Raw genomic sequence first — 12112 nt, forward strand, 5'->3', positions numbered from 1 at the left:
ATATAAAAAGAGAGTTACCTTGGAGTGCCTAAAACTAAAAATAGAATGATAATATTATTGTCATTTGCCTTCAAATTTCTCTCACATGTGAAAAATGCAAAACAAATACAAATACAAGAGAGATAATTGCACAAACCATCCATAATCTGAAGAAACATGATCTAAAATTTCATTACTTGTATATTGCACCACTTGCTACATCACCCATTATTGTCTTCTATTTGATTTTGGTCAATAATCTATACCAACTATGATAAATCAGGTACTCCATGACCACATCCATTTAACCCAAATAAGTACATTTATTCTTGATAATATAAGCTCGAGGTTCCAAATCGAGCTTTCTAATCCCTCTAGGTTTTTTAATGCCAAAATTGTTATCACATAATACATATATATCTGCAGAAGACATAATCTGGATGGTACAAAGTGGAAATTATACATATCGATCTTGTTTCATATTTTTCATCATTGAATCAGATGAATGCAGACAGTCACCGTAAACAGCAGAATGAGCAGCCTGAACCACAACTAAAAACTTGAGATCCCCGTCTAATATATTGCCTGCCTCATTGTCATCCTAGACCAATATCATTTAGGGTGCGTTTGGTATCCCATAGAATTGGGGTTTAGAATTGGAATTGGAACCCCAATTCTAATTCTTGTGTTTGGACGCTGCATTTTCCATAGAATCAGCATTGAATTCTAATTCCAAGAGGTTCCAATTCCACAATCTTAATTCTTTGCCGGACCAAAAGAATTCTAATTCCAATTCCACAGCTGAATTCCTAATCGGGTCGACACGCGGGTCTTCTTCTAGTAAAAACTCAAAAATGGGTCAACAATAAAACGGATGGAAAAAACGCAAACCTCTCTCCTTCCCTTTCAATTATCGATGGCCATATCAGAAGCTCTGATGGAGCATTCTTCGTCGCCGCCGCCGCCTCCTCCTCCAATTACGCTGAGATAGAGGCACTTTTGCTGCCGCCTCCACCCCTCCATGCCCCACTCCCTGCCTTTTGCACAACTCAAGTTGAAATTTTGGGGTTCCAATTAGTTTCTATTAGTCTTTTCCTTCCCCTCTTTGTGTTGACTTGTGCCTCCACCTCCGCTGGCCTGGTGTTGCCCACCTTTGTCGTCACCGCGCATTCTCTCATCCTTCCTCTCCTGGATCGCTAATTCCTCTCTCCCTACTATTCCAGATTTTCCAGATAGATTTAGAGCTTACGAAGGTAACATCAAAATTTAATTTTTGCCAATTAAACATTTTTTTAGGGGGTTTTTTTTTTGATAATTTGTGGTATTGATTCTATACGGTTATTATTATTATTTTAAGCTTATAATTTACACTGTTATGTGAACAAAAGAACAAGTTGGTCTTTGGTTTCGAGTGTCTTGTTTGTTTGAGTCTTAGTTAATCAGTCAAAGTTTGGCTTGGAACCTTTTCGGAATAATGCCTGAATGTTTAGGATTTGAGAGTACTTATGTACAAGTTAGCTGCTAAAATTTGTCAGTTTACCTTGCAATTAAATAAATGTAGAAAGTAGAAGGTGATGCTGATGTTGTGGAAAAAATCTATTATAGTGAATTATATCTCATCCAATATATTTGTGTGTTTACGTCTTTCAATTTGATTATTGTTGCTCTAAACATTTCTTTCTTTCTCTTACATGTGGAGTTGCAGAAGAAATTTATATTGATGTTTGTACTTCTAAGAATCAAGATTGCTTCTTTGAACTGTAAAATGATCTGCTTACTGCATTTCTAATATGAGGCTTTTGGAAAAACCAAGAGGTCTAAGAATTTAACCAGTAGTTGTGTTCAATGCGGATGATACTAAAAGGCAATTATTGCAAGTTATTGATGTACTGGCAGCTATTCGGGATTTAAAAAATGACTATCCAACAACTTATAAGGTTTTCTATCGTTTCAGGGGAAAAAAAACAACTTATAAGGGAAATAGATTAGTAAAACAAAAAGAGATAGTGTATGGACAATTAGCCTGTGAAAGGTCTTGGATTTTGAACTACAATATTCATTATCAAAAAGTTAAAAGTAAACTAATAATACTTTTGAACTACAATTAGCCTGTAATATGAGGCTTTTGGAAAAACCACCTTTGGTACTCTTGGTAGTGAAGCACCTTTCTTGCCTTTATTTCTGTGTTATCCACAATAATCTGCACTGTCGCTCTAGTATGTTTTTCACTGCATTCCACATCTTCCACCATTGGTACTCTTGGTGATGGTGTACTTATGTCCAGAGTACCCCATTGATCAGAGAGCACTCTGCAGAAATCATCTAATTCCTGCATCTTCGGACAGCTATTGCTGCTAGAGAAAAAGGGATTGACAAAAGGGGCTTTAGGCAGCTTTTGATACCTTCCAAAGAGAAAAGACTTTTAATCTCTGTTTACCATAGTGCAGTAGAGCTTATTAAAGCATATGATTAAAAATTCAAGTACGGACATCCTTTTCTTATGCATTATTTTGCATGGAACTTGGCATGATTTGGGATATTTGCAGTGATAGGTATAGCTGTAATTTTTGTTTGAGAGTTTTCCAATAGCTAATTTGGTCTTTTGAATTAATAGCTAGTTTGGCATGATTTGGTCTTTTGACTTACCTTTTCTTATTGTTGTCATGATTTTGAATTGCAGAATTTGGATATTGACATGGATAAAGAAGGAGACGAGCAAAAAGCAAAAAAGAGAAAAGTGGTAGTTGCAAATTATATGGTAACAATAGCTACATTAGTAGTTTGGTGGCATGAGAAACATATAGTAAAGGAGCCTTACTTGGACTTTAAAGTAGCACGTGAAATATATCTAAGGCGTCTTTACTATGGAAACAATAGAGTTTGTGTAGAGCAACTTAGACTCAATAAACATTGTTTTACTGTTTTATGTACAAATTTAAGAGAGCATTGTGGGTTGACGGATACTAGAAATATTACTGTTGAAGAGGCAGTTGCAATGTTTCTCTATGTTCTTGCTCATAATTTTAAGAATCGCATTGTCAATTTTAATTTCATAAGATCAGGTGAGACAGTTAGTCGATACTTTAATATAGTTCTACGTGCTATCATAAAATTGGGGAGACACTATCTTATCCAGCCTGAATCGGAAATGGAAGGTTACGAGCATGAAAAGTGGGAATGGTTTCAGGTAATCAATATTTTTTGATATTTATTAATGAAGATAATATTTACAAGATTCATCAACTTATGATATTTTGTTTATAATACAGGATTGTCTTGGAGCGTTAGACGGTACTTATGTTAAAGTACATGTTCTTCTTAGAGATCAAGGAAGATATAGGAATAGGAAGAATGAGATAGCAACAAATGTTTTAGGTGTATGCTCCCGTGACATGAGATTTACATATGTATTGCCTGGATGGGAAGGTTCTGCAGCAGATGGTAGAGTTCTACGGGATGCGTTAGTTAGATCAGATCCATTAATTGTTCCCAAGGGTATGTGACAATTAGATATCAAGTGTTTTTTTTTCTTTTAACTATAAATGAGTAATAATTTGTTGTCTAACATTACAGGCAAGTACTTTCTTGTTGATGCGGGTTATGCAAATAGCTCCGATTTCTTAGCTCCATATAGGGGAGTTAGATATCATCTTAGCGAGTGGTCTGCTAGTGGGAGCAAGCCTCAAAATTTTAAAGAGTTATTCAACCTTCGACATTCAATTGCTCGAAATGTGATTGAAAGGACATTTGGTTTGTTCAAGAAGCGGTGGGCCATTTTGAGAGATGCATCTTTTTTTGATGTTAAGACTCATGTCATGATAATTAATGCATGTGCCATCTTTCACAATCTTATTCGAGTAGAACAACCAAATGACCCTTACTTGGATGAAGTTGATGCTGAGATGCGAATAGTACAACATGAGGTTGATGATGAAGATGAAATGGAAGATGAAGATGAGGAAAATGGAATGGAAGATGATGGTCCAAATAATGATGGTGGTGTAAATGCTGTTAACGAGAATCGAATTCGAACAGTACAACCAACTAGCGAGTGGACACAATTTAGGAATGCTTTAGCACGAGCAATGTTTATTGACTATCAAATTAGACAAGACCATCATGGAAGTTGAAATTTGATAGGAATTTATTCGAACTTAATTTCATATTAGAATGGCCATTTATTGAAAAATAGTAGCAATGTATAATTGTGCTTTTCTTTCTCTTTTTTTTTTTTGGCTAAAAACACTTTGTTTGCGTATTCCTCTATTTCTTGTATTCCTATATTGAAATTTCTTGTAAGATACAAAACTCAAATATTTATAATAGGTACAAGTTATGACTTTCCTCCCAATTCATATCATAGAGTAGGCTTTTGATTTTCTAAAATTTAAAGTTCTTAACTTTAAAAACGTATCAAGGTTTTAACTTGATAAATATTAACTACCTTTTAAGTTAGAATATACAATTATTTTTTATTTAATATAATTTAATTTTTTTTTAAAAAAAGAATTTTTTATTTTTGCAAAAAAGGAACTAATTTTTTTTCTTTTAAAGCTTTATTAACAATTAGTTAAATGCAAGAAAAAATAAATTATTAAAGGTACTAATTGGTTTTTTCCTTAAAGCTTTAGTAACAATTAGCTAAATGTTAAAAAATTATTATATAGTAAAAAAAAGAAATTTTTTATGTAAGGAAATATTGGTTGGAAACAATTCTAATTCCTAATGAATTCTTCTCTCATACAAACAAAGAATTTGGAATTTCAAATAAATTCCATATCAATTCTATGCATTTCCCAAACGAAAGAATTGAAATGACTTGGAATTCCAATTCATAGAATTCCAATTCTATAGAATTTCAATTCTAATTCAATTCTAATTCTGTAGAACCAAACGTACCCTCAAGGTTTTCCTTTTCGAATGGGTTTTTATATAGAAACTCAAGAAAATAAGCATTAGGAAACTCGGCAACACGGTAAGTTTCACTGCGAATGATACATTTTCCTCTTTTAACTTTATATTATTTCTGTAATAAGACCTTGAACCCAATATATTTCAGTGAAAAAAAATCTTTCTTAATATGTGATGGTTTCTCAAATCAAAGTACAATTCTTTATCTATATATATCCCCACAATATGATATTTAACCAAGTCCTAGAAATTCTATCCCAATAAACCTCCTAAACCTCTCCAGCTTTTCAACAGAATCACGAAATTACTGTGATATCTACAGAAAAAAGATTACGTTGCTAAGCAATACATATATATATGTCCGGGAAGATGTTTAACGCTCACTTGGCTTCTCAGCCGTCGTTTCAACAGCGCGACAATCATTTTTCTCAAGGGTTAAGAGTTCTAGCCATTGATGATAATGTCGTCTGCCTCAAAGTGCTCGCTTTTGAACTTCAGAAATGTGGCTATCAAGGTCTGCTGTAGTTTAAACTTGCATTACAAGGCAGTACGAGTTTTACATGCATGAGGGATCCTTTTATTTATTTTCCCTTGCCCTACCTCTTTTTCTTCTGGTCTCGTGAGGAGAGGGGATTTTTTTTTTTTTTGTTTACTTTCTTTTTTCTCTGGTTTCGTGAGAGAAGAGGGGTGAATTTTTTTATTTTTACTAGGGAAATTCTAGTTTTTGGGCGGGGTCTGGCGAGAAAAGGAAGTTGGTTGAGTTATTAGGGGTTTTATGTTTTCTTGTGTTTTAGGCTAGGAATAGCAAACGAGGGCGTAGGGTTTTGCGAGGCGAAAATTCAGGGTTTTTTTTTTCTTAAGAAAAAAATCTTAATGGTTATTTGCTCTAGCAAGTCTTAAATTTAAGAGAAGTCAAAACTCATAGATTCCTTGATATTATTCTGCAATTTTAGAAATTTACTTCCCCTTACTTCCTTTCCTACTTTTAATGTGTGTATTTGTAGGTACCTCTTCTATATATTCATTGTTGAGTTGGCGCTTACATTTTTGGTCCTAGCGATAGAGAACATGATATCCGTTACATAAATTAGAGCAGACTCGAATCTGATTATTTGCTGATTTTTTTTTTCCCACTTCCATGATGACGAGTATTTGATGATTTGCAGTTACAGCCACCACAAAAGCAGCCGAAGCTATTGAGATGTTGAGGAAGAACAAAGATAGCTATGATATCGTAATTACAGATGTCATGCGGTCTGACATGGATGTTTTCAAACTTCTGGAGATCATAGGCCTGGAGATGGACATCCCCGTTATAAGTGATGAGCCAACCTCGATCTTCTCCATAAGATTTGTGTTCAGTAGTAGTCTCAAATTAGTCATAGGAATCATGCAGTTTGATTAATGCCTTTTTTAAACAAATTAGAACTCATTTAATCTCTGTATATTGAATTGATTGCAGTGACATCGGCAAATAATGACTTGGAAGTCATCGAAAAGGGTGTTATGCATGGCGCACGCGACTACCTGGTAAAGCCTGTTGGGCCTGAAATCCTCAAAAATATTTGGCAGCATGTGATAAGAAAAACAACGTATAATCCTCTACCAGCACAAAGAATCGAAGCAAATAGGGCAATTAGGATACCGGCTCAACAAATTGAAGCAAATATGGCAAGTCGGGTACCAGCTCAAAAAATGGAAGCGGATAGGGCAATCAGAAGAAGTGCTAGAGTGCTCCACAGAAAGAATCACACCGTGGAAGATGGTCAAGCTGTTCAATCCCATGATGCACCACCCCTCCTGGAGCATAAGAAGGCCAGAGTCACCTGGACACCGGAATTACATGCAAAGTTTGCGGCTGCTGTGCAACAACTAGGTCAAGAGGGTAAGTGTTGTTTCCTAGTACATATCGAGACACGCATCTCATTATACTTCTGAAATTTACATCCATCATCATTGTATTTGCCTTGAAAATTTGGTGAGAGTTTGTCATATTTATAGAGAGGACTGTGTATGTGATCTCATAAAATCTTAGGCGTAATTTATTCCATCCGCTTTCGCTCGCTCGTCCAGATAATTCTCTTGATGTCTATTAGGCAGAGTTATCTATGTTTGAAGGCATGCATGGTTTTGGCATTCTAAAGATAATAGGCAGCGATATAGCCTTAACTAAGCGATGAAAGATGGATGACGAGAACGTGTTATTTTTGCATACGTAAGATGTTTCAAGGGACAAAAATGATACTCCATGTTTAGATTAGGAGTCCTGTCGTTTAATTCTGTATTTGCACTCTGTCCTCTGCTGCAGCGGTTCCAAAGAAGGTTCTTGAACTCATGAATGAGCCCCACCTAACCAGAGGAAACGTAGCAAGTCACCTTCAAGTAAGTTTGGCATTTGTTCTTATCCCTTGAACTTTTGGAATTTACTTTGAAATTTAAAGAATGTAATTATTATGTGAGCTAATTGCATGTTATATAATCAATATTGTTCATACTCCTTCCTCAAAGTATCAAAAAGTGTAGTACTGAAAAATTTATGATATTCTGCAATGACAACAGCTTACAACTACTCCTTGACTTCCAGAAATACAGGAAAGCGGCTCTAAAGCAAAAGGAAGACGCAAGGCAGGAGATTGAGTATCATTGTGATGCAAACATGAGGAGGCATTTGGATGATGCTAATATCCGGGCATCATCTTCTCAGAATCAACGTTTTCATGCAGTGAATCACTCCAATAGTTCTGCTGCCTATGGGAGATACAATTTAAGAAGTCAGAATAATCCTTCGCTTCATGACTCTTAATCACCTGTCTGATCTTTTTCTCCAACAAAATGTTGGTCTAGTATACAGATAGAAACAAGCATAGAAGTCCACTAATAACACATTCCGGGAATAATAAAACCAAATCAATGGAGAAAGCTTGTCACATTGATTTATTTTCCAAGTAGATTGACAGGTGTCGAGCTCGTGCAATAACAAATACCTACTCGAGAAAAATACAAATTTTCTATGTATAGTAATGAATAGGGTCGAATCTACAGAGACCGGAAAAAATTTGATTCTTTTCAAGTTCGGGACACGGGGGATTTTTATCAGAATAAAAATAGGGACAATTAAACAATTCAACCAAAACGAATAATTAACTAGTACGAAAGTAAACAGGAATTAAATCAATAATAGACAAATTCTAACCAAGGATACAACTACGCAGACACAGTCCATTCATCCGATCATTGATAGAAAGGGGGTTCACTTAATTTTATTAACAGGTTAGTTATAGTCGCCAATAAACTCTGACAACCTGCTTTTCATTAATTTATTGATAACCAAAGTACGACCGTTGATTACTCCTAACCAGAAAACACTCGTAGGTACGACTGTAGGAATTAATTTTCTAGTTGCCTTAAAAACTAGAAAAATCTAACCCGAATCAATAACACGCTACGAGGGTTATTTAAAGCAGATTGTACGTTCCCCTAGTGTGTGAAAACACTAGTTGTCACTGATATTAATCGATTAAACAATTACGAATTTAATTGATTAATTTGATAGGAGATTAATAAGTCAAATTGCACATCGGGCCCTTGATATCATTAACAAAATAATTCCATGAAAATTCAAATAGAAAACATGCAAATATTAATAAATTAAAGAACACATGAAAATTAATTCGATCTCACAGATATTTGAAACTTCGTCGTCGCGTTGATCCTTGACTAGATGAGAAGATTAGCCACGCCTCATAAGAAAATTCCCACACAATTTAATTGAATTCAAAGGCATAAGTCTCTTGCTAGTAATCTAGAATGAGAGTTTGAGTCTCCGTAATCTCCCTGGAAGAGAAACTAGTCTAATGCAAGAAGCACTAGTCTTATGGAAGAGACGAAAACATAAAGCAAGCCAAATGAAGAAAACTACACGCCACAAAAGAATGAACCAGTTCCTATTCTAAACAAAGGACTACCTATATTCTACTCCGTGCTCTCCTAGGAGCAAAACTAGTCTAATAGGAAAATGTTATCTAATTGGAGCACTAGTCTCATAGGAGAAACTAATCTTGTGGACGAAAGTGAAAAGTCCTATAATCATCAAAGCCAACCCACGGCTTATGAATAACATTCCCAAAAGAAGAACCAAATGGCTAAAGCAATCCACTCCCTATCCTACGCGGCCCCCGCTAGATAATGAAAGAAAACAACATCCCAATAAATTCCAGCACAATCATCAATTCCACTGCAATCATGCAAATGAAGGAGTCCGCTACAATCATCAATTCCAGTACAAATACACCCGAGGAGCCTGGCTTGTATTTCTTTTAGAAACTTCCCACGTGTGGAGTATTTGTTGCAAGAAGATCTCCCTTTTCTGCTTCACTTCCTGAAGTTGAGTCCAGATGCCAAATATAAGTATATGTTAACAATTAAAACAATATTTGGCAGGAACAAAGAGAAAAATTAATAATAAAATTGTTAACAATTAACACCCTATCATAGGTTCCAAACAAGGACTATCAAATCATGGACAAAATGGAGCTTGCGATGCTGGTCGGGAAGGGGCCGCTATTAACTAGTCTTGCTTTATTCCTTCATTGACTTTAATTCCAGTTTCCATTAGTATATATGTGGATGGAGAAGAAACAAACCCAAATCTAGACTTGTCCCCATTTGAAGTCTCCTTTGAAAGTGAATGGCATGCTTTTTGTTGGTTTTTTGGGGTATAAACTAAGAAACAACATCTTTGTGTTGGAAAAAAAAAGGTTCTAAGAGACTTGTATTGAAGTTGGAAAATAAGCTTATGTTATTCATTAATCAACTCACCATTTAAAGTGATTACATGAAATAAACTAGTAAAATATCCAACTAACAATTATCCTAAAAATCTCAACAAAATATAATCTTCTTCTACTAGCAAATCTTAGCTAAAATATTTGTTAACAAACCAACATGATCTTTGGTTAACAAATATCCTTGTTTTTCTAATAACAAAATTATTTTGATATCAAACTCAACTTGATAAAATCTGTAGGAAAAGTTGGCATATCTCAACACTCCTTCTTGTCACTTTTGCTATAGATTTTCAATTCTCTTCTCAAATCTTTGAACCTTGTTTTGGAGAAGGCTTTCATAAAAATATCTGCAATCTCGTCATCTGTCTTGCAATGTTTTTGAGCCAGACATCAAATAAAGATGATTTTTTTTTATATTTCTAAATAATATTCTCATAAGTTCAAAGTGGAACATCTTTTGATGATATTTGAATCTATACAAAAAATATGAAATTCTGCATGGTTTTCATTTTGTCATCACCATCAAAATCTGTAGACTCAAAACAAAAATATTAAAATCTTGATAAATATTAGAAATCAATTTGATACCTCCTGACTTATCAATAATCTCCTCTTGAATTTTTTTCGCGATCTGAATTCTTGATTTCATCATCATGTTCCACTTTAGAATTGTCAAAATCTGACCAATTCATAGTAAAATTTTTTCTCTTTATGTTAATTGAGAATAAGTTATTCTCAATCAAATCATTAGCCATTATCATTGTGAAAACAGCATCAAAAACTAATATGTGAATGCTGGCTTTGAATCTCTGTCTAACTACAACTCTGTGGTTTCTAATTTGTGTATCCATCAGCTCTTCAAATACTAGCGAAACAAAATTTGTCTCTACCATATCCAGTAGATCATTGATTACCAAATATGTCCAAAATTTTGTGGCCCAAATTTGGTAAGTTTCACTACTAAAAGTTGAAACATTTGATAAAAAGTTCTTTCCTATCATGGTTTTTAACTTATAAACGATCCTCTCCAGTGCACTCACTCTGAAAAAAAAAAAAAAAAAAAAAGACTCAGGCCCTTAAGATATAGGCTCTTGATACCACTTTGTTGATTTTTTGAGGTGTAAACTAAGAAACAACACCTTAGTGTTACAAAAAAAAAATGCTTATAAGAGACTTATATTAAAACTAGAAAATGAGCTTATGTTATTCATTAATCAACTCACTATTTATAGTGATTACATGAAACAAACTAGCAAAATATCTAACTAACAATTATCCTAAAAATCTCAACAAAATATAATCATCTTCTACTAGCAAATCTTAGCTAAAATATTTGTTAACAAACCAACATGATCTTTGGTTAACAAATACTTTGTTTTTCTAATAACTAAATTATTTTGATATCAAACTCAACTTGATAAAATCTGTAGGAAAAGCTGGCATATCTCAACACTTTTCCTATTCCAATTTTATGGTAGGGAATTGTTAATTTTCTGCCTTTTGTCAGTAGATTATTTAAATTAAAAGGTAGCCAAGAACTCAGTCAGAATTAAAAGAAGGAAAAAGAAAAGCAAAATAAAACCTCAGATGCAATGTTCCCTATAACTGAAAGTCCAAATGCGATGTAGATGACACCTAGGGAATAATGTACATCTCTCTCTGACCTCCAAAATAAATCAAGCTTACAAATTATACATCAATATCTGTTTGCATTAGCCAAAAGCATTGTTTCTGATACGATCAAGACCTGACCGTATGCTGCAAAAAATAGCAGGTTATAAGCTCAATTGAATGAGGAAATATCACTTTCAGCATTGAGAAGTAAAATTTGCACATAAAGGATAAATACTTACTGTCATCAGAAATTGAAATTGATGCTTGATCTTTATTAGTTCTATTAAAACATCTTTCATACCGATCCTTTCTCTTGGACATTCTCTAGAGCAGTTTAAAGCCAATTTCATAATCAATGTAACACACTTCAGCTTGTCAGTGAAATGTTCATCCTCTGGCCGTATCAAGTTTGCATCAACGACCTGAAGTGCATCAGGAAGAGAATCTTCTACCCAGCTGTTAAGGCTTAAATCTCCAGAAAACATTTCATCACTAGGCCTCATCCTTGAAAAAACTTCCATCAAAACTATTCCAAAACTATATACATCAATTCTTGTCGAAACTATCCCCTCTGATCCATACTCTGTAATGAAAATTACAATAGTCAAAATAATAGAATTGGTTAAAAGATTAACAACAGATAAACAACATCGTAGAAGTAAAGAAAATGGAGACAGCAAAAGCTAAATGCTTAACCTGGTGCAATGTATCCCAATGTTGCGAGGGTGTGGGTATGCAAAATACTTTCTCCTTCGCCAAACATTTTTGCTATGCCAAAATCACTTACATGGGCAACCGTATCTTCATCAAGCAAGGTAAGA

At 34.3% G+C, this 12112-nt stretch overlaps 2 protein-coding genes across 2 annotated transcripts; both read left to right on the forward strand.

The window, feature by feature from the left end:
• The first annotated feature begins 2405 nt into the window (after nucleotides 1-2405).
• On the forward strand, nucleotides 2406-4109 carry LOC113739256 (protein ALP1-like). The gene is made up of 3 exons (XM_027266486.2): nucleotides 2406-3166; nucleotides 3249-3474; nucleotides 3553-4109. Exons 1-3 carry the CDS (start codon nucleotides 2675-2677, stop codon nucleotides 4107-4109), a joined length of 1275 nt encoding a protein of 424 aa, XP_027122287.1. The 5' UTR covers nucleotides 2406-2674.
• A 1150-nt stretch (nucleotides 4110-5259) lies between these two features.
• Nucleotides 5260-7693, forward strand: LOC140004839 (two-component response regulator ORR22-like). The gene is made up of 5 exons (XM_072044993.1): nucleotides 5260-5404; nucleotides 6057-6251; nucleotides 6353-6775; nucleotides 7199-7272; nucleotides 7475-7693. The coding sequence occupies exons 1-5, from the start codon at nucleotides 5260-5262 to the stop codon at nucleotides 7691-7693; spliced, it is 1056 nt and encodes a 351-aa protein (XP_071901094.1).
• The last annotated feature ends 4419 nt before the right edge of the window (nucleotides 7694-12112 follow it).

The sequence above is a fragment of the Coffea arabica genome, chromosome 4c (assembly GCF_036785885.1).
Source record: "Coffea arabica cultivar ET-39 chromosome 4c, Coffea Arabica ET-39 HiFi, whole genome shotgun sequence".
In the NCBI taxonomy this organism is placed as follows: Eukaryota; Viridiplantae; Streptophyta; class Magnoliopsida; order Gentianales; family Rubiaceae; genus Coffea; species Coffea arabica.